This window comes from Telopea speciosissima, chromosome 3 (assembly GCF_018873765.1).
Source record: "Telopea speciosissima isolate NSW1024214 ecotype Mountain lineage chromosome 3, Tspe_v1, whole genome shotgun sequence".
NCBI classification, from domain to species: domain Eukaryota; kingdom Viridiplantae; phylum Streptophyta; class Magnoliopsida; order Proteales; family Proteaceae; genus Telopea; species Telopea speciosissima.
The window spans coordinates 15302781-15325876 of NC_057918.1; the positions used below are offsets into that span (position 1 = coordinate 15302781).

The window sequence follows — 23096 nt, forward strand, 5'->3', positions numbered from 1 at the left end:
ACACTAAAAAAGAAAGGCCTAACCCTATCCCTAACCTATTAGGTAACTTAAACTGACTAGGAAATTAGAATACTAAAGGAAATAGACTCAAAACATGGCTGGAGTGCTGGATTTATAGAGTCTTAATCCAGCCCAACTTACATCACATGACCACTTAACCAAGTCACATGATCACTTAAATTGAACCAATTGGATGCAACCAATTTGAACCGGTTCAATTAAAAAACATAAAAATAAACTAAGTATTGGGCTAATCCCGTATGCAACCTATATATCCCTAGTTTAGGCTCATTAAAGTGGCCTATTACATAGAAAACCCTTGGGATAAAAAGCCCAACATATATATATCCCAACTCTAGACTTATTCCTAATAAAATAAGCCCATTTGGGTGATGAATCTGCATCACGGTGCTTAGTGGTGGTTTTGTAGGTGCAAAAAATTGAGAAAGAGAGAAAGGGAAGGAAGAGTTCTAGGGTTTCAGGATGGTTGACATTAGGGTTAGGATCCTGATGTAGATCCTAGCTCATACCATGTTGAGAATGAGAGAATGGCTTGTGACATTATGGTCACAGCCCCACTTTATTTATAATGAGTTTAGGAATATTCTAGAATAGGTACAAGGCCTGAAATACCCCTATGATAAATATACCCTTGCACCCATATTACAACACCGAGTTTCACTTTCAAGGCTTGAGAATGCTTGTTGAGCCCTAGAGCTCTTGGCCGCAGCTAAGAGCCTTGAAGTCTCATATTCAGAAACCGTTTGATGATGAACATCCAAGGGGATATCCAAATAACAAGCTCAGGCCTCCTGAAATAGCATGATCGTCGACATCGAAGACGTGATTAGGGGATTGTGAAATATCTGTTGCTTTTGCAGAGAATTTAAACAAGCGCTTCACAGTGGTAATCTGGTCAAGGAGTTTGTGATATGCCAATTGTTTGTGTCTATGTTGGAGAGACCAGCAAGGCCATGGAATCAGATGCCAAGAACAACGACGCAGTTTGCAATAGATGTTACAGGGATGCCAACAATGCTGAGCATACCTGGCCAATAACTGTGGTGAATGGCAATGAGAGCACAGATGAAGCGGAGGGAGGGACGTATTGCAGGGGGCGGGGGTATCACAATGGATTGGGGAGGAAAAACAGAGACAGGGAGAGAGGGAGATAGGATGGTGGATGCTAGATAATGCAAGTACCTAAACACTGGCTTAAAGGGTAACATTGAAATATTTCTTTTTGGTTTAGAACTAAACCGGTTAATAAGGTACCCCAAATATCACTTTCTCAAACTTAGAGTACCTGAGTTGTAATTTACCCTATTAATTGTGGTAAGCTGATCAGACTGGTTAGCTTTAATAATGTCTTGCATTTCCTCACTTCAATCAGGATGGTGTCTGGTTCTAATGCTTTCTGTATTTCATTATTCTCAAAGTCTCTTAAACCTTATATGAGTAGGGTGCCCAACTCATGGTAGTGTCCTTGTCAACCGTCTTTTTAGCATGTTCACTCCACCTAAGCCAGTATCCCTATTGTTCTCATTTAATAATTGTTGAAAATAACTCTTTCATCTTTCCACGATTGTCCGATGCTTCATTGGAACCCTTTGATCATCAGAGTCTTGACACATTTAATACACCCTTTGTCTTCGAGGGTGCCTAACTCATGGTAGTGTCCTTGTCAACCATATTTTTTAGCATTTTCACTCCACCTATGCCAGTATCCCTGATTCCTTACGATGAAAGGACATGAGAGTGCTAATAATGCTAACTGCTTTCTTAACTGGTAGTTACTTCTGCTAGATTCTCATTCTTTCCTTTTCTATTCGCATGCCATTGAACAAAACCTATTAACTCTACTGGCTATTTGGAATTCATGATTCTACCCTAATGTTTCCTTAAATGATAGCTTATCCCCTGTAGATTTTCTAAAAACCTCTAAATAATACTTATTTTTCTCCTCCTAAGCATCTAATGGATGGAACACTAGTTTCTCATTTTTTCTCTCCTCCTTGTTACTGTATAAACTCCTAAAACCATTGTTGTGTGCTTATGCTCTCTCCTCAGAAGTCTTGCAGTCCTTACAAGATGAACATGCTTCCCTCCTAGTGAGAAAAAGGTCTTTCTAGTTTCCAAGTGATCCACTTTTTAAAGGTCACCAAATGCAGCTATAGCATGAGCATCTTTTAGTATGCTTGTAAAATTTTCAAAAAAAAATGTACTTGTATAAAACTTTTGGAGCCGATGTGCAAGTGTAATAGAAATGGGGCCTCTGAATTTTGTGGCATAGTTATGTTTGGAATTTGGACTACTCAGTATCTCAGGTCAAGTAGAATTGGCTAGGAATACGTTCTTCAACATGAACTATGTACTAAATTTTCAGTTTTATCATATTATTATTGTGGCTCAGAGGCTGACCTATGTAGTTCTCAAATTCCATCATATATCTTCCTCTTACATGATATGTTGTGAAAAATTGACAGGGAATGATATTTGCTTAGACTATTTTTTGACATTCTCTCACTTCCCTTTGCTTTTGGTACAGTTAGATAAAGCTAACTTAACGGTCATCAAGTTACCTTATATGTTATCATTTTCAATTTTAGGCTGTTGAATTTAGCAGATTAGTTGGTTCACTGAGGCCAGAAGAGCCAGAAGATGTGATTGTCTCTGCCTGTCAAAAGCTTACTGCATTTTTTCATGAGCGCCCAGGGCAGAAAATTGTCTATGTTACACAACATGGTTTGCTTCCTCTAATGGAGCTACTTGAAGTTCCTAAAACTGGTGTAAGTATGCTCTGTCTGAGGGATCTACCTCATTTTTTCTGTGATTGCAATAGTAACCAACTTTCCAATTCAATGCAGTTTGAGGAGTGAAGTATAATGCTATCAATGTTCTGTGTTGCAGATTATATGTTCTGTGCTTCAAATGATAAATCAGATAATCAAAGACAATACTGATTTCCTAGAGAATGCTTGTCTTATTGGCCTGGTAAGTCTAGGTATGCATCTATACCAATTTTAAGTGATAACATTCTCCTGTTGAACCTCCTTTGAGACCCACCAATGTAATAACTGTGGGACGTCGGCATTCTAGAAGTTGATTGGTTCCATCTAAAGCAAATATTGGCTCAGGATGATTCTAGCCATTTGATTTATAGAATGTTCTAGTGAAAGACAGGATAGCAGGATCATCCACCAAGTTGATACTTGGGTCCTTCTGGTGGGACTTGGTAAATACTGTGCCTCGTCTTGTGCACCCTGAAACAGTTGGCCTGGAGAAGGACAAATATTCTGTCATTATCTCTCTACTTTCTCTTCCACCTGACAATTTCTTTTCTGCTTTGGGAATTGAGGCATTATTTTATTGTGGGTAGCCATTGCCATACTGATTGTGAATTGAATCTACAGATACCTGTTGTGATGAGCTTTGCGGCTCCTGAACGTCCTCGGGAAGTCCGTATGCAGGCTGCATATTTCTTACAGCAGCTTTGTCAGTCAAGGTGTACATCTCTTAGATTTCCTTTTTTATGTAGCCTCATTCCAGTGCATCAAATTTTATTGGATTTGTCATTGAGGATTAATCTGGCTAGATTCTGTCATGCAGCTCCTTGACTTTGCAGATGTTCATTGCTTGCCGTGGAATACCTGTTTTGGTGGGCTTTCTGGAGGCTGATTATGCAAAATTCAGGTTTGTACTTATCCATAGTGTGTCAGACATTCTTCACATTCCAGGTGCTCCTATATGGTCACACATTTGGGTTAAGACTGTCCTCTTTTTATTTTAGCTTTACTTGGCCCGTATGTTTAGTTGCTACAAGTCTTTGAAGGTTCATATCACTAACCTTGGTGGAAGGCTGATTAAGGAGAAGGAAAAATCTGGGAATAAATTAGAATTGCAGGTAAGAGAGGAGAGGGGACACGCACAACCACTTTCTACAAACTATCTTCAATATCCATATTAAATTCTCAAATCTTCAAATCTTCAAATATGAGTTCTACTACGATCACAATGAATAAATAGAAAATACTCGCTTAGAAATAGAAACCTAACTAAAATGCAAACAACTCAAAGAGGAAACTACCAAAATAAGCCATATCTAAGAAAAGCAAACTACCTAAGAAGCCCCTACATAATCTACCCATTTCACATAAGAACAATAAACTAAGCCTTATCCCATCTAAATGGGGTCGGCTACACGGATCCTTCACTATCCTTGCAAATCAAAGTAAGAGAAAATAAGAAATGAAGACGAGATGAGAAGTGCGAAAAGAAAACTGAAAGGGGTGAGGATAAATGAAAGAGGAAATAGGCCCAGCCTAGGAAGTACACGAAATCTCAGCTATATGGGGTCGGCAACATTGATCTTTGCGCTCCAAAAGGCTCTACTGAGGTCATACCTGGTACAAGACCCAAACTATGCTTGTCATTTCCGGCCTATCTCACAACCTTTCCTATGGTCATTTTGAGCCTGTCCCTAGCTTTTTTAGCTCCTTTAATCAGAATCAGGTCACTCCTCCGTACTTGGGCATCCTCAGGCCTCTGTTGAACATGGCCATACCACGTCAAACGACATTCTCGCAGTTAGTCCTTTATTGGGGCAACTCCCAAATCAGCTCTAATACACTCATTCCTTACTTTATCCTTCATAGTTTTGCTGCACATCCATCTTAACATCCTCATCTCTGCTACACATAACTTCTCTATGTGACACTTCTTAACTGCCCAACATTCCGCCCCATACATCATAGAGTTAGAATCTATGAATGGCTTGATTCAAGTGATGGAATGAGATTCACAGCAAGGGAAATAGGAAGAAGAGAGAAGAGAAGAAGAAGAAGAGAGATGGGAGAATAATCGTGAGTGAGTAAACTCAGCTCACCTATTGCCTTTCATTAATACCTTCTAGTAAATTACACAAGTCTCCCTTAGGAGGTAAAAGATAAAAATAACTAAAAACAGAAATTACAATTTATCATGTCTTATAACAAGACATTGACCAAAGTACCCTTTACCATACAAACTCTAACACATAGCCGGTGAAACAACAGTCCTATAAAACTTTCCTTAAGCTTTATAGGAATACGTCGGTCACATAGTATTCCAGTCGCACCTCTCCACTTGATCCGTCCCACCTTAATTCTCTGTAAAACATCATCATCTATGTCACCTTCTTTATTTATGGTTGACCCCAAATATTTAAAATTGTCACTTTGCGGTATCTCTCTCCTCAATTTTCACCATATCATTATCCAACATAGAGTGACTAAAGTTACACATCATATACTCCGTCTTTGATCTGCAAATCTTAAAGCTTTTTGTTTCAAGGGTTGATCTCCACATCTCTAACTTGGCGTTGATCCTTTTTTTAGTCTCGTCTACCAAAACGATATCATCGGCGAAGGCATACAACACGAGACCTCGCCTTGAATGTTCTTGATTAATTCATCCATGATAAGCGCAAACAAATAAGGGCTTAGAGCCGATCTCTAGTGTAACCCAATCGTAATTTGGAATTCCTAGCCCTTGCCTCCCACAGATCTCACACTAGTCACCACGCCTTCATACATATCTTTAATTACATCTATATTTACTTGACACCCCTCTCTTAACAAGAACATGCCATTTCAAGTCTCTAGGGACTCTGTCATAGGCTTTTTCCAAATCAATAAAGACCATATGGAGATCCTTCTTGCTAGCTCTACATCTTTCCATGAGCCTCCTCAGTAGGTAAATAACTTCTGTCATGGTTCTACCAGGCATAAAACCAAATTGGTTCTTCGAGATATGTGTCTCTCTTCTCAGACAGGCTTCAATAACCTTCTCCCATAGTTTCATAGTATGACTCGTCAGTTTTATGCTTCTATAGTTCATGCAGCTCTGAATATCACCTTTATTTGTGTAGATATGTACTACAATGCTACCCATTTCTAATAAAATAAACTAAATTAAATATTGCATCTTAAGTAAACTACCAGCCCTTGCCAAACGAGAAAACCAGTTTACGTCCAGTCCTTGGTTTGTGCTTCCAAAGTGGGTTATGTCGGTCCAGCCAGGCCAAGGCAACTGCATCAGCTCTCCTCCTCTGAAAAGAACTCGACGGAGTCGAGTTTGGATGAGGTCCAAGAATGTCGTCCGAGTCAACTTGTCGTAGGAGGAATGTACCAGTTGTCTTCTTGAGTTTGATAGATGGAAGTTCTTTCGCCGGGAGGAATTTCATCTCAAGTTCACCATGCTGAATTGAATATGTATTCTCATAACCATAGTGCTTGGCTTTCGTGTCATACAACTATGGGCGTCCCAAATGGATATGGCAGACTTTCAGAGGGAGGACGTCACACTACACTTGATCAATCAGTACACCAATGGAAAACATGAGCAAACACCTTTCATTAACAGTAAGATTTGTGTTGTTTACCCACACAACCTTTTAGGGATTCAGATGAGGTTCCCTCTTTAAACCTAACTTGCGAACAACATCTTTAGCGACAACATTGGTGCAACTACCTGGGTCAATCACCATAGCACACAGATTGTGATTACATTGCACCTTGGTCTGAAAATTATTGTTGTGACAGCAATCTTTATCTTCCTCGTTGGAAACCTTTTACATAGCCAAGAGAGGGCGAATAATATAACAATAATGTTGCTCATAATCACTATCATCATCATCGACCTCACTAGGCTCACGCTCAGCCACCAGATTGGCTGTCCTTGTTGTTCGTTGCTCCTTTGGTTCAAATGATATGAAGTTGTCCTTGTCAATGTTAGCATCATATGTCCGTACCCATTGCACATGAAGCACTGAATAGCTGTTTTCGGCATCACCGAATTTCTGTCATACCCACGTTGAGATGGAGAATAAGGTCTATCTGAACCTCGCCGAGGTGGGGAGTTAGGACGAACCGGTCATGTAGGTGCCATAGAAGAACCATTAGCCTGTGGTTTGCTAACCGAAACTGACTTCTCCTAAGAAAAAGATTGTTGTGGGCAAAAGTTACCACCCTTGGAATGTGTGTAAGTAAAACTCCTCCGATTATAGGTTTACTCAAATTTTCCTCAACCTGATATGCCACCTGAACCGCTTTCTCCATAGTAGACAATCTACTGGCTGCAAGTGCGATACTGATATGTGGATGCAATCCATTCTGGAACTGCGCCACCAAGACATCCTTGTCCCACTCAAACTCAGAAAGCGTGGAAATTTGAGGTACGCTGCTTGTAATCAGCCAGTTGGAATCTCCGGTCCATTGCATTTTGCATCTCAGCCCATGTGGTAACTTGGCCAAGGCCTTGAGTCCGGTTCTCTTGCTAGTGTTTGATCCACCAGGCCCGAGCCGTGCCTTCCAACTTACCTTTTGCAAATATCAATTTTTTGGCCTCTGTCAAGTTGTACCGTCTGAAGAAAATTTCCAAACTATGAACCCAGTCAAGATATTGCTCTGGGTTGTGGTCCCCATAAAAGTCAATGACATCCAACCTTGCTGCTTTGTCCACTCCATCTTCATATCGTCCAGCCCCATATGATGGTGTTGGTGGGGTGGAGTTGGAAGAATCCCCTTCTTGGGACTTTGTCCTTTATCTGAAGCCACCAGGCGGTCAATCGAAGCTTGCATAGATTCCATCATTGCCTGAATGGAATTGACAGCAGTAGTGAGAGTGCCAACACATCTAGAGAAGGAAAAATTTAGGAATAAATTAGAATTGCAAGGAAGAGAGGAGAGGGGACACACACAACCATTTTCTACAAACTATCTTCAACCCATCGTTGCCTACTAACCACCAACCAATGACCGTGGTGCTTGTCCAGCTAGAAAGGAGAAATGCAAAAGGATCTTATAGACCTTTTCTGGATTCCTTTATTACCAATTATTCAACACAATTTCAAAGAAATGATGGTTAGGCTGCCAGGGCACTTTCTTTTATTTTATCTTAATGTTTGTAAGACTATTCTCCAGTGGTAGAATTTCAAAATATTGTTTTTTTTTCCATGTTTCTGTTATCTTATTAATTGGTTTCTTCTACATATCCAGGGAAATGGTTCATCTAGCTATCGATTGCATGTGGCAGGTCTTCATGCTCCAGCATTCAACACCCAGAAATGATTTCTGTCGCATAGCTGCAAAGAATGGTATACTTATTAGGCTTATTAACACCCTTCACAGCTTGAATGAGGCCACTAGGCTCGCCTCTGGTTCAAATGGGAGTGGGTCTATTCCTGCTGATGGTTCAGCTCAACGACCACGATCTGGTCCATTGGATTATAATCATCCTGTTTCTGCACGTTGTGAAACGCCACCTCCTGGTGTTGATCTACCTGATATGCTGAAGTTTAGGAATGGAATCACTGATCATCCTTCCTCATCTGGAACATTGGAACCATCACGTGCTTCTGCTTCCCACTCCCAAAGATCAGATATCAATCGATCTGATAGCAGATACTTTCCTGGAGACACTGATAAACCTCAGTCAAGCCATGCTGTAATGGAAGCTTCAGTTGCATCTTCAGAGCCAACAGGTTTAGAAAATGTTGGGAACCTACCAACCAAGGATTCTGCTTTGAAAGATTTGGAACTCTTGGACCTACAAAAATCTGATCATTCTCGGTTAGAAGCTGACCTTTCTAGACCACAGCGGGTCAGTAACTCTGCTAATAGAATATCTATTGATAAGCCTTTAAAACAGGTGGAAAATGTTTCAAATGGGGTACCCACCACATCAGGTAATCTGCAAGATCAGGTTCGGCCTCTTCTTAGCTTGTTGGAGAAGGAACCCCCATCTAAACATTTCTCTGGTCAGCTTGACTATGTGCGCCACATCTCTGGCTTGGGCCGGCATGACAGTATAATGCCTCTGTTACATGCATCTTCGGAAAAGAAAACAAATGGTGAACTAGATTTCTTGATGGCAGAATTTGCAGGTAATTGGTTTTATGTTCCCTATAATACTTCATTTAGCTTTCAAAAAGGTGATTTGTTTTAGTAATCTATATAACTTGTTATCCGAGTTTTAACTAAAACATATTTCGAACTAAATATTTGTTCTGACCTTCCTTGATTAGGCGTTGGGGACCTTTTATATTATCATTAATATAATATTGGTAAAGCATTCATTCATGTTTTTGCAGAGGTTTCTGGACGTGGAAGAGAAAGCGGAAATCTTGACCATACTCCAAGATTTTCACACAAAACAGTAACTAAGAAGGTTGGACCACCAACACCAAATGAGGGTGCTGTCTCAACATCTGGGATTGCATCTCAGACCGCATCAGGTGTACTCTCTGGCTCAGGTGTCCTAAACGCTAGACCAGGAAGTACAACATCTTCTGGCTTACTTTCTCACGTGGTATCAACGTTGAACACCGATGTGGCTAGGGAATATCTTGAGAAAGTTGCGGACTTGCTTCTTGAGTTTTCTCAAGCAGATACAACTGTAAAATCCTACATGTGTAGCCAAAGTTTGCTCAGCCGTCTTTTCCAGATGTTTAATAGGATAGAGCCTCCTATTCTTTTGAAGGTTAGTTCAAAAGCTCATTTGATAATATTGCTTTGAACTCATTTAAGCATTTCTGATTCCAGTACATAACATTGCAGCTCTCTTTCTTTTCCCTTACTGTAGTTATTGAAGTGTATAAACCATTTGTCCACCGACGCAAACTGTTTAGAGAATCTTCAGCGGGCAGATGCAATCAGACATTTGATTCCGAACCTTGAACTCCAAGATGGGCTTCTTATATCTGAAATACATCATGAAGTGAGTCTTTTTTTTTTTTTTTTGGGTGCATTTGCATTTGCTGTATGCCAAATATTATTGGATTGATGCATGCACAATTTCTGTTGTTGTTGAGCTGAAATTTGAATTCTTAGAATTTGGAATCTGAATTGTGGTTATTCTGGTATTATTTATTCTGGGGGAACACTTGAGAGTGGAATTGAGTTATGGCAATTCTGGGTTGATTTTGTGTTCTTGAGTCGGTCCAAAAATTTCTCTGAGAACAAAAAATCAGAATCCATAAAATTGTTGATTTTTTGTCCTAACAGATTTGGAGAAAATTCAAACCGACTCTCTCTTCCTCACTCCCTCCATCTTCTCAGGCCGCCCTCTTGTCTTCTCTGGCCACCCTTCTTCTCGGGCTGCCCTTCACCATCTCTCTCCCAACCTCAAACCGACAACCACCACCACCTTCTCAGTTGTCACAGCTGTTGCAGGCACCGGTTGCACTGCCCTCTCTCTGTTGAGCGAAGGACCGTCGGTGTTGTCGGTGTTGTCAACACAGCCAGTTAACAGAGTCAATTGGCCAACACGCTCACTAGTACTGATTTGTAATAGAAGTGAGGCCAATGTGAACAAGAGCACAAGTTGTAGGGGATAATAGAAGAGCTGAAGACTGCAAGTTTTGTGTCGGAGCAGTGATTTCAAGACTGTTTTGAGATGTCCTTCATTTGGAATCTGTGGAAGCTCAAAACATGAGTTAGCTTTCCAAGCGTTCTAGATCAATTCAATATCAGAGTTGGAAGCTATGGCTTGATCATCAGATATGGCACGTGAGGTCCAGCAAGCTGTTTCTGCACATACATCAGATTCAAGCTCATTTTTTTGAAATCCGTGCTTTCATCTTGAGAGTTGAAGATGAAACATGAAAGTTGTAGCCTTTCAAGCCAGCTTTAGTTTGGTGAAAGAATCAAGTCAATTGGAGTCTAAATGAGAGAGATATGGCCATTTGAGTGAGCCATGGTCGAAGATGGCAGAATATTTGAAGCAACCGACCTTGAGTACCGGTCACTGCTGGCCGAGAGCCATTACTATGTACTGGTCCGACCGGTAGCAGAACCGGTCAGACTGGTTGGCAGTGCAAAAAAGTCTTTTGTGGGATTTTTTGGGACCTTGTGCTTGGGAATCTTGATGCGGAACGTCACAAAACCCTATTGGGTTTGCTATGGGCCCACTCCAAACGATAGAATTCAATTAATTCAAAGATGATGGCAATTTCCTAATTAAATGAAAACTCAAGCAAACAATAGAAAAGAAACCATAAGTGAGTGGAAGTGGACTTGTGGTTGGGAAGATAATTCTGGAATAATGGAATTAAAATTAAAATAATGACAAAGGGGAATAAAAGGGTAACGGAAGAGTATTTTGGGAAATCCAATTTATAATCCTAATATCGTGAAAGGAGGAAAAAATAATATCGATAATAAAGAAGAAAGAGAGAAGAATGATAATGAAGAAGGAGACGTAAAGAGAGGGATGAGAGAGGTAGAGAGAGTAGATCAGAAACGAGAGAAAGGGAGGAGATATGAGAGAGAAGGGGATATGGTCACATGACCTTTTCCGTACCAATCTGGTACCAATCGTTTAATTAAAGTCTAAAACTGAAATTATCCTTAACTCTAATGAGACTCATAACTGAAATAAAATCCTAAATCAACTCTATCTTTAATTAAACTATTAAAACATAGAAAGGATTCTGATGCAGATAAGTCAAATAATGGGCATATTTTATTGGAAATAAGCCTTTGGTGAGGTTATGTATACATTGGGCCTTTGATTCCATGTGTTTTCTTTGTAATGGGCCACTTTAATGGGTCTAAAGTGTGGGTACAAGGAAGGCATACTGGATTAGGCTTAGTTGGAGTTTATTTTTATATCTCCTAGGCTTATTTATAAGCCTTTTCCTATTCCTAGGCTGTTAGTTAAGTCTTTTAATTTTTCTAAGTATTAGTTTAGAGTCTAGTGTTAATTTTTTCATATTCCTAGATTCATGTATTATGCCTTTAATGTTTTATTGGTTTTAGTTTCTAGGTCTTGGGGGTAGTTTTCCATGTCTAGGATTTGGTATCTATGTATGGGGAAGATTCTACTTTAATGCTACTTGATGTAATCAAGGCTTTTAAAGCCTCCCCCACTCCTATATAATGCAAACCATGGGCTGCTCTCAAAAGCACCCAATGAATTTTTACAGCAAACAATCTGAATATTTTCGTCTGTGACTCAAGAGGGCTTAGGTGAGATTCCTACTGCGGGCCTAGGTGGGACTCCTATGGCTGGGCAACTAGTGGGACTCTAGCTTGCCAAAGTTATCCTACTATCTTCAACGTTCATCATTCATCATCCGTCACCATTTGTACCATTACCACCATCATCTTTTAAACACCAACACAGCAGGATCAGAACTAAACCAAATCTGACCCAAGCTGTCCAACACCTACCTTATTCTCTTCAAGATTTGATTTTGGCTTGCTTACCCTCTTGGGCCCATGGTTTGCATTATACAGGAGTGGGGGAGGCTTTAAAAGCCTTGAGTACATCAAGTAGCATTAAAGTAGACTCTTAGAATTCCAAAGCCCCTTTGAAATTCCCCATACATAGATACCAAATCCTAGACATGAAAAACTACCCAGACCTTGAAACTAAAACCAATAAGATATTAAAGACATAATGCATTAATTTAGGAATATGAAAATATTAACACTAGACTCTAGACTAATACTTAGAAAAATTAAAAGACTTGACTAACAGCCTAGGAATAGGAAAAGGCTTATAATATGCCTAGGAGATATGAAAATAAGCTACTACTAAGCCTAATCCCGTGTGCCTTCCTTGTATCCACATTTTAGGCCCATTAAAGTGGCCCATTACAAAGAAAACACATGGAATCAAAGGCCCAATGTATACATTACCCCACCGAAGGCTTATTTCCAATAAAATATGCCCATTATGTGATTTATTTGCATCAGATTCTACTGCTAATAGGTAACCCATTCAGAGTAAAAGAAAACAAGAGAAAATTCCAATAATAAATTGAAATAAATAACTAAATATCCTACTAAACCCAAAAATCAATTAGACCTAGTTCATCTCCATCTGGGCTACCCAACGGGTTTGAGTCGGTCCAAGGAATTGCTCCTGCATCAGATCTTACAAATACCCTTTGGCTTTGTGAAAAGGCTAAATAGTGAGACGAATTTGGAAAAGGAAAAAGGGGGTATTTGGAGTGGCTTGAGCAAGGAAGAGCTCCAACGCAAGAAACCCTTGAACACCTACCTTCAAGGCCTCCATTAAAGATTTCTATCATCCAAACCTAGGGTAAGGATCGAGGTTTCAGTTTCGAGGCCGGTTTCGGTTAGGGCCAAAACTGAGATATCTCAGGTTTCGACTGAAACTTGGTTGCAACCTGGGTTTTTTTGTTTTGAGGCCCAGGAAAATTTTTTTGCGTGCTGCCTAGTTTTACCATTTTACACCAATTCCATAAATTAGTTTCACAAAAAAAATACTCAAAATGGCACTTGTGGTTTGGGCCCAAGTTTGCTAGTATACGCTGAATGCTACTGTACACCAGCCCTATTATAAATACTAACTGCATATATTTTAGCTACTGGAAATATAAATATGCAATTGAAACAATCCATCATACATTAAGTTAGGGAAATACAAGTATACAACACTCACCACTCACTACCATATAGAGCATAGTTGTCAAGGCGGCAAAGCGACCCAAGGCGCTAGAGGGGTGTCTAAGCGCTTAGGCGACAAGGTGTCCGTGTAGAGTCGCCTAGGCGAACAAGGCGCCCCCAAGTGTTATTTTTTATTTTCCCCTTTTCTATAATATTTTAGTATGCTAAAATATATACCTTATATCATAAAATATCAGCATTAAGCCTCCTCAAGTCATCAAAAATCAACATTAAGTCACATCAAGTCATCAAAAATCAATATTAAGCTACATCAAGTCAAAAAAATCAACATAGAACTAGAAGAAAACTGAAGAAGCAAGCAATTGGAAGTTTGAAACAATCAAAAGTACATTTGGTTTATACTGTTCTTAGAAAATATGATCTTATCTATAAGTAATTAAATTGTTCTCGATTTAGAGAAATGTTCTTGTTCTCTAAGAAGTTTGACTAGTCATATGATTTTATTTTTAAATGAGACTTTTAGTATTAAGTAGAGCACAAAACAAGCTTTCCAACAAATCCAAAATTGCTTAAATCTGATTTATATTGAAGAAGTTCTGTTTCGGTCAAACCTTATTTGGTATGTGCAAATGCTGTCAAAATTGCTTTGAATGAAAATATTTTTTTAGGTATCAAAACAAATGAATATTTTACCGTACTTTTGGTTTTTAGCAATGTTTAACCATATTAAGATTTATAGAATTTTTAGATTTGAGAAAAACCCCAGCATTAGAAAGTTGAAATTTTACCTACCGTCGAAAATCCAATTTTTGTTCTTGAACTGAGGGATTGACTTTTTATCCTTTTGGAATTTGATTTTTTAACTATTTTTATTGGATTCAAATAGGGGGGAGTTTGCTTATTAATGAATAATATCTTAAGTAAATGAAATATCAAATATAAAAACATTTACTTTCAATACTAGGTTCGATACCAAATAAAACAGTGCAAGGCGCCTTGCAATAAGAGGGAGGTTGCCTAGGCCCCAACAAAACCGCCTGAACGCCTTGGCGACGCCTTGACAACTATGACATAGAGTTTTCTTGGTGGGTGTAATCCACGAGCTGCGTACCACTGAAGATGTCAATAACGCTCCTCCAAATGCAGCTCATATGTATCCCATGACTTATTTTGTGCCCAATACTATGTCTATGATAATAATTCTTCCAAAAAATTAGTTTTGGGGGGTGAAAAAACCATTACCTTCAAGCTCCAATCATACTAAAACTTGTAAGGGCTGAACACTGAAAATCTTTAGCTCTTTCTAGAAACAAGGTGCCGAAATTTGCTCAGCGTAGGCCTGAAATAACTTTGACTTGTTAGCTCCTGTATTACTTCCGTTTTTTTCACAACCAATACAGAATATAGAGAATAAGGGAGAGCATATGTTGGTCCCATATTGTATTTTCGGCCTTACTGGAAGCTCACTGCCTTCATTTGTCTATGTGCTGAACACTAATTTTTTTTCTTCTCTCTTTTTATCCTTTACTTTAGTCTTGTAAGAGTACAAAACGATTTAAATTTCATTATTGTGAATCATAATCTCTTAACATTACAAGTGCTCCACTTTGTCATGGTGATAGTGTCTCTATACTGCATTCTATTGAATAATTATGTAAAAGCATTTGATCTATTTTTATTTATTTATGTCAATTTTCTCCATTGTATTTGTATTTGTATTGGATGGTGCCGTACTAACATTCCATTTAGCTGAAGTTATAATCATAGTCTAGGAAGCAAGGTGAAAATTTCCCGGTGACTGAGCTTCTTGGTAGGTCAAGTTTCTTTTGAAGACCCATTGGTGGATTCTTTCTGACTAATTTCCATTATTGCAGGTCCTTAGTGCACTGTTCAATCTCTGCAAGATAAACAAGAGGAGACAGGAGCAAGCTGCTGAAAGTGGAATAATTCCGCATTTGATGCGTTTCATCATATCTGATTCACCCTTGAAACAATATGCTCTACCTCTACTGTGCGATATGGCCCATGCTTCGCGTAATTCGAGGGAGCAATTAAGGGCTCACGGTGGGTTGGATGTGTACTTGAGTCTATTGGATGATGAGGTATGGTCAGTGACAGCACTGGATTCTATTGCGGTCTGCTTGGCACATGACAATGACCACAGAAAAGTAGAACAGGCTTTACTGAGGAAGGAAGCTGTCCACAAATTAGTGAAGTTCTTCCAAGGCTGTCCGCAACAACACTTCGTGAACATATTGGAACCCTTCTTGAAAATGATCACGTATGCTCTCTTGCTCTCTAGTACTGGATATTAATAAAACCTTTAGGTACCATTTTTATCCAAAAGAGGTGTGTTTATATGTTATATTTTTTTTTTGAAGAAGATATCTAAGTATATATTTGTTAAGTAGACTGAATCAATGTTACTAGCAGCATAATGCTACATGTTATGCCTATGTGGTAATTAATAGACCAACTATTAAATGGGGCAACTAGGAGATGTCCTGGTGCGAAAAGTGACCCTACCGAATTATTCTCCCAATCTGCTCTATCCTGGACCATTACTATATATTCTCTCTCTCTCTCTCTCTCTCATTGTTTTCCAACATTTGACATCTAGTCATCAAATTTTGGAATTGGAGCTGCTAGGTGCAACAGTATGCTGTTAGTAGACCTGTTGTATCTTATCCAATGGGCCATCCATACATCCATGAATTGATTTCTGGTGTTTTTTCAATGTTCGTAACTAACCATTATTTTTTTTGGAATACAGTAAATCATCCCGAATAAATACGGCATTGGCTGTTAATGGTTTGACACCACTGCTTATTGCAAGACTTGACCATCAAGATGCCATAGCTCGCCTTAATCTGCTCAGGTTAATAAAGGTGAGATTCTCCCCCCCCCGCTCTTTCTTTACCTGGGGCCCTGGTCACCATTTGCGTTTGTCTTTGCTCTAGAATGTTGTGTGCTGCATGGTCTCATTAGGTTCTTGATACGATTGTCACAAATGCTTTTTGGGTTCTAGTTATTTATATGGTGAATTTGGTCTTTTGGTCGTAAAGAAACATGTGTCTGTTGGTTTAATGAATTTTTTATTCATTAAAAAAAAAAAGAAGAAGCGTGTGTCTGTTGCTAAATTCTCCAAATATGGGAGTGAGAAAGTGCTGGTGATATATCATGCATATGCATCGTTGGAAAACTCTCTTTACCTTTAAGAATACCTAGATACCAAAGTGCAATAAATTTAATTTTTTCCTTTTAAGTTAATTAGTTTTGGCTGTTATATTATGGTGAAAGTTTTCCTATACCCACAGTAGAGAATCTATGGTCATAATTACCCCCTACTGGACGAGGAAATTGTTGCCCCTGGGAGTCCCATCCAATGACAGTGAGGCCAGGGAATCTCTATAGCCATGGTGTTGAGAAACTTGGTCCTTATTATATAATTTGTGTAGACTTCGCATTCTTTTATTTGATAAAAGAAAGGCTACAGGATGATCCAATAGTCTCTTTAAACTGTGGAATGTTGTTGGTTTTAACTATCTTTAAGTTGATTCTCGAAAGTATATTTAAGTGTTTGAGTTCTCTGGTAGTATGGTACTCAATACCTTTCCTACTTTTGCAATGTTTATAATAATGAGAATCTTCTCTTAAGCAAACTTTTCACGGCTTGGTTATGATTTTGAAATCTTGTAATGGCTGCTATCTGGGCCATTTCCTTCTATTTGCTCACTTGGAACACTGTGGCAGGCTGTTTACGAACACCACCCACGGCCAAAGCAACTCATAGTTGAGAATGATCTGCCTCAGAAGCTTCAGAACCTCATTGAGGAACGCAGAGATGGACAGCGGTCGGGAGGTCAAGTCTTAGTGAAACAGATGGCCACTGCACTGCTTAAAGCACTTCATATCAACACAGTTCTTTAAATTCAGGTCTCATGACTTCTTCTTCCTCCTTGTATATTTTATTCGTCGGAAGAAATGTAATTACATTTTTCTGTGTTGTTTAGTTTCTTATTAATTTCTCCTAATGTGGAGGATGCTTGATTTGGCAGTGCCTTCTTTTAGCTGGGATGCCAGGTCCCCACATCCTTATGTATCCTTACCCTTTTACTTTAACTTTGCTCAGTTTGTTTGTCACACATGTATCTTGGATATGAAATCTTTCTTCTCTTGGTCAGATTTCTCTTCTGACAAATATCGTCTCCCGGATAAAATCATGCATTGCATATTGCTGTGCTTCAATTTCCAAAAAGAGAGGAAATAGAGGTCTTGTGCGAAAATGATTAAAACAATGAAGAATGGCATTGTTGGGCCTAATTAGCAATGTGATGGTTTAGATCAAGAGGTCCTATCAGCTCAGGTTAAGAAGCAGGTGGACATTTGATTGTTGCTGTTGGAAGGTAAACTGTCGTGTCTTTTGAACATGTATGATACACCCCCCCCCGGTCTAATTTGATTTGCGGAGTATGGTTAATTAGCCTGATACAACCTGACACAATACATTATAGAGGCTCCATTCTTTTGTGACATGAACCATGATTCTAGTTTTCTTTGAGTCCTGATTATATTGAAAAGTAGTAAGTACCATTTAGTGCGTGTTGTGCAGCATGCATTAGTGAAAAGCTTTCATGCATATGGTTAAAGCATTACACAACTTCGAAAAACAGTGGTCTTGATGGTGCAACATATATGAGGAGGGTGAAGCATAGTCACCTGTTTTTTCAAATACGAGTGTCTTGATTCTTCAATTAATTGATATTTTGCTCTTCCTTTGCAATCAGCCTGACAGTTAAAACAGGCCTTGAGACATCCGGTGGCTGTTATATGGTTCTTCACTGGCCTATGTTGTGTTTTACTGGTAATGCATGTTTGCGGAGTTGCTTGTTTTGGGCCTCGTTACAAATTGGGTAACTTTGTAGTGATAAAGGAACAAGAAAAAAAGATGTTGAAGTACGCATGAATTTAGCGTGGTTGGGGTGAAGACCATGTCAAGGGCATTGGGTACGAATTTTATTATAACCCGACCTGATATGAGTTATAATGCTCTTCCTCAAGTTGGAGCATGGATATCTTACATGCCTAACTTGTTTAACAAATTACCAAACCAAAATTGTTCATGCCCTTAACTTTTTTGTAAAAATCGTTGCCAATTGTTCAGTTGAAGCAATATAATGTGTCTTGATCAATCAACCTTGTAGTTTTGCTAACTATGTGCTCTTATGGAAGACTCGACTCAAAGCCTGTGTACCGCAGTATGCTTATCATAGTAAAGATCTATCAGCTCTAAATGGGGGGATACCCAAAATCTTTTGAGGAGATTTTTTTTTTATGGGAATTTTGAGGATATATTTCAACAAAGTTAACTCACACAGTTATTGCAATTGCTAGATATTTAGCTTCAGCCTAAGGGTGAAATTGTGGTTGCTTCATACTTTTCATGATTTCAAACTATTGCCCAATATTCAAATTTTGTTATCTTATTTGCTAATTTTAAAATGTTGGCCTGGAAAATTTAAACTATGCGCTTGGAAAATCCTTTACGGTGGTATTTCAATCTGGAAAATTATCTCCTCCAATAAGGGACTGGGGAACATACATGTGAGAGCCAACTACTTGTTTTATTTTTACCATTTACAATGGGAGGAGGGGTTTATATGAAAACAAAATTAAAATGTGATTGGTTCTCACAAGTACATTCACCTGTTGATTCACCTGTTGATACGTGTAGAGGAACCGAACTCCTACGAATATGTCCATAAGAAGGATGGGAGTTTAGAAGCATCTCATGAGAAGTTTTTCCTTGAAACAATGGAGTTAAAAGTCGAACACATTGCAATGAGAATATATTCTCCCCAAAAATGTGAAGGAAGATTGGTTTGAAACCTAAAAGTTCTAGCAACGGCAATGATTGCACTCAACAATACCATTTTGTTGAGGTGTAGAGATACAACTATGTTGATGCAAAATACCAAGAGACTGAAAATAAGTAAGTATTGAGACAAATTCAATCTCATTATCATTTTGAATACATCTGACATTAGCATCAAATTGAATAGACTATGGCTTTTTTTTATTTGCCAACGTGGGTTCTCATTCGTCCCCCACGCATGTAGGGGCCATGTTACCCCACAGAGAACTCTCCAACCCATAATAATAACAATAGTAATGAAAAGCTTCTCTAAAACATGGGTTGAGTACACTACGTCACTACCACCCTATATGTCTATAAGGCCATGATTTATCAGTATATCCGGTGATCTATATCGATTTTGTATCTTATCGATATCGTATCGATTTTGCATCTTACCGCTGATACATATGAATAAGGGGTAAAATGGTTAAAAAAATCAAATTTTCAAGAAGAATCAGGGGCAAATACATCCAATAGTGCCAATCAATGCCGATCCATTTCATCATGGATTCTCTGTTTTTCGCCACAGTTGGAGTCCCAGTTTCCAACAGAAGTCGGTGCGTGCGAAACGGGAGAGCTTTGGACATGGAGTTCAGTCTTCAGTCAATTACTCCGTCAAGTGAGGATTGAAGGGAGACTCGAGTGAGTGACCGCCCCGCTCGGGGCCCACCAAGAATGGTCCAGTTTGTCACATTCAGAGACCTTGGGTGGGTGAGCGGCTCGAAGACTGAAGTGAGAGAGAGGGAAATTAGATTCGTTGAAATCGTGAATCGTCGTCGGCGGATAATCCGGCGGACAGGCGGGAGAGATCGGGAAATGGTGACCAGATCGCCGGCCACGTAACGCATCGGTAACATTCGACGCCCAGATCGCCGGCCACGTATGAAAACGTTAGTCTAACGAAACTCCAAACCTCCAAATGGGAAGCAAACCTGGTTCGTCCGCTTTCAATTCGTCAAATGATCCTCGGGAACCGGCTAAGTACGGCTTCGGTGGACACGAGTTAGGTGATTGCACGTGTGGATCGTAACCGCACGGACGAATCATTCATTCAGTTAAGAAATAAGTTTTTTTTTTTTAAAAGTGACCCCTAAAAAGAGGAGAAGGGTCGGACCTCAGACTTGACTGCCAGACTTCGTGTGTCCGATTCTGGAAATCCTCTCTCTCTCTCTTCTTCTCCTTTCTGCTCTGTCCCTCTCTTCTCTTCCAGTCATTCTTATTCCCCTTTTAACCCTTTGTCTCTCCTCTCTCTCTCTCTCTCTCTCTCTCTTTCTTTACTGAAGAGAGTCTCGGTTTGTCGATAAAATCCCTATTTGGAGATTTCCTCTTTTGTGTTCTCTCCTCTGTTTTATAATTTTAGTTCATTTCTTTCTTTTCTCCCTTGTCTCCGTTTTTTTTTATCTTCTTCTTAAATCTTCTTTTCGGGATCTCTCTTGTTATTTCCTCTTCTCACCTTTAAATTCTCAGAGAATTTGTTTTTTTTTTTTGCTTAAATTTGCAATTTCTGCTCTGTAACTTCCGTTTATCTTCTTCGTCTTCTTTCCCAAACTACGGTATTCAATTTTCGAAATTCTTTCGCTTGGTTTGATGTAGTAGTTTCTCCAAAAAAAAGTTCCAATCTTTTTTGGTTTTGTTCCATTTCAGTTGAGAATGTCAGATCTTTTCAAGATATTTCTCTTCATGACGAAGAAGAAGCTAGGAAGTGAACAGAGAAAAGAAATTCAAAATTAGCTGGAAAGATCGTTGCATGCTTTTCCACGGCTTTCTTGAACTTGGTACTATGATCTGTTTATACCTCGCTTTTTTAGCTCTTTTTCTTCCTCTCTCTCTCTCTCGTAAACAAACAAACTGCACAAAGCACATTTCGGTACGAAGCTCAAGAAAGCCGTGGGAAAACATGGAAGGATTTTCTTAATTCTCTTCTTCGACAATTCTCAGATCTCATCTTCAAAAGGTAACAACTCTCTCATTCTCTCTCTCTCTCTCTCTCTCTCTCATATATGTGTGGAAATATTTTACTTTTTATTTGAACTTTTTAAACGATAATTCTAGTAAGTAAAAGCTAGATCAGGTCCTCAGAGGATAAGATCAATATTAGATTTAGAAGATCAGAACAGTAGTGGATGGAATTCGACTTGAAAGAAGATAAGGATTAGTCTGATGAAAACCTGTTATCTGCATTTTCACGTCAAGCCAGATTCAATTTGTTTTATCTCTTGTTTGCAAAAAAAAACGAAAAAAAATAATTTTTTGAAACAAAGAAGAAAATCCAGATCTGAATTAATGTCTGCAAATATTTATTTTTTCACAAATCTTTAGTTTCAAGCCCGTAATGAATTTTTTTCCAAAATTCAAAAAATTAGAAGTTGTAACCGTAGATCCTTCTTCTTTTTCTAAATTTACGTATAAATGTCCGGCAGCTTTCGCTTTGTCGATTTGTTTCATTTCGTTTCATGCTTTGATCCTAATTAACACAGAGGCACAAACACAAATCTCTTATTTGAGATTTACTATTATAACTTTGATCTTAGCTTTTGTTTCATTTAAGTGTGTTTCCTGATTATTGTAATCAAGAAGGAGGGGAAATGGAGAGGAGTAAAATCCAAATCCAAATCCAATAGGGGACCTGCTGTGGTTTGTATTAAATGGCCAAAAGAGATCCAAACCTCTCCACAAGAACAAAGTTTTCAGCTTTTGGATTTTTATTTTTTATTTTTATGAGGTGAAAGGACAACAACATTATGAGAGCTTCTGTCTTGTGGGATCGGATGTTTTCAGACTTCTCATCCAATTGATAAACAATACACCTGAAGTCACGGAACCTACTAAAACAGTGTAGGTTTGTTTTTCTTTCCTTCTTTGTTTTTAACCAATATATTGATTGATTGTTCCTTAAAATGTTTTACTTGCATGCTACTAGGGATCTTTCATTCTTTCTTTAAATTGAATGATAGTTGGAAAATCGGGTTTTGATTGGGACGAGTAACTCGAGTCGAGTCAAAATTTTTGAAAATCCAATCAAGAGTCGTGTAGACTATAGCAAGGTAAAAAATGAGAGACTAGGTCATAAATTATCCAAGTCAAATAAGACTCGGCATTTTTACCCAAGTCATGACAAACTCGACGAGTTTAATCATTTTCTTAAAAATTATAAAGCCGATTCATGTAGAAACTGAGTTGAGTAAAAGTACTAAGTCTGTATTTTTAAACAGTAAGAATCTGTCAACTCTTTGACTCCCTTCTCTTGTTCAATGGTATAAACTCAAAATGAATATGTGATTCCTTATTTTATCTAGTTTTTCCCATATTTTTTAATTTTTTTTTTGTATTTTTCTGATTTTCTTTACTAATCTATACATAGTTATTGTATTAAAAATTAATAAGTGTGACTCGCCTTGACCGGGTTTGACAAGGCCGAGTCACAAGGTTGTTCTAAAACACAAGTCGAGTAAAAAAACCCTGATTTTCCAATTATACTTCTACATACACAGAAAAGATAATAAGATATAAACAAGACATTGGAAATCTCAATTCATTAATAACCAACCATTAGTATAATGATGATCATGGTTCATCTGACTCCCATGGTCACCGAAAATAACCATTTTCCCTTTTGGCATAACTTTGGTATTCGTACCTTCCTAAATAGAACCAAAACTCTTAGGATAGTCTTATTATAGTCATTTTGAATCTTTACATAAAATTTCATCCAAATTCGATATTTGCAAAAATTACTATTTTACCCCTAGTATAACTTTTGT

The 23096-nt window shown here is 38.5% G+C and overlaps 1 protein-coding gene across 3 annotated transcripts in view; it reads left to right on the forward strand.

Annotated features, from left to right (window-relative positions):
* LOC122654762 (MAP3K epsilon protein kinase 1-like) overlaps positions 1–17601 on the forward strand; it is a 48702-nt gene extending 31101 nt beyond the window's left edge. For all 3 annotated transcript variants that reach the window (XM_043849002.1, XM_043849001.1, XM_043849003.1), the window contains 10 exons: positions 2610–2789; positions 2911–2994; positions 3414–3505; positions 3610–3693; positions 8037–8923; positions 9131–9519; positions 9622–9756; positions 15293–15699; positions 16192–16306; positions 17172–17601. In XM_043849002.1, coding sequence (XP_043704937.1) covers positions 2610–2789; positions 2911–2994; positions 3414–3505; positions 3610–3693; positions 8037–8923; positions 9131–9519; positions 9622–9756; positions 15293–15699; positions 16192–16306; positions 17172–17348 — 2550 coding nt within the window. In that variant the 3' untranslated portion in view covers positions 17349–17601. The remainder of the gene's footprint in view (positions 1–2609; positions 2790–2910; positions 2995–3413; positions 3506–3609; positions 3694–8036; positions 8924–9130; positions 9520–9621; positions 9757–15292; positions 15700–16191; positions 16307–17171) is intronic.
* The last annotated feature ends 5495 nt before the right edge of the window (positions 17602–23096 follow it).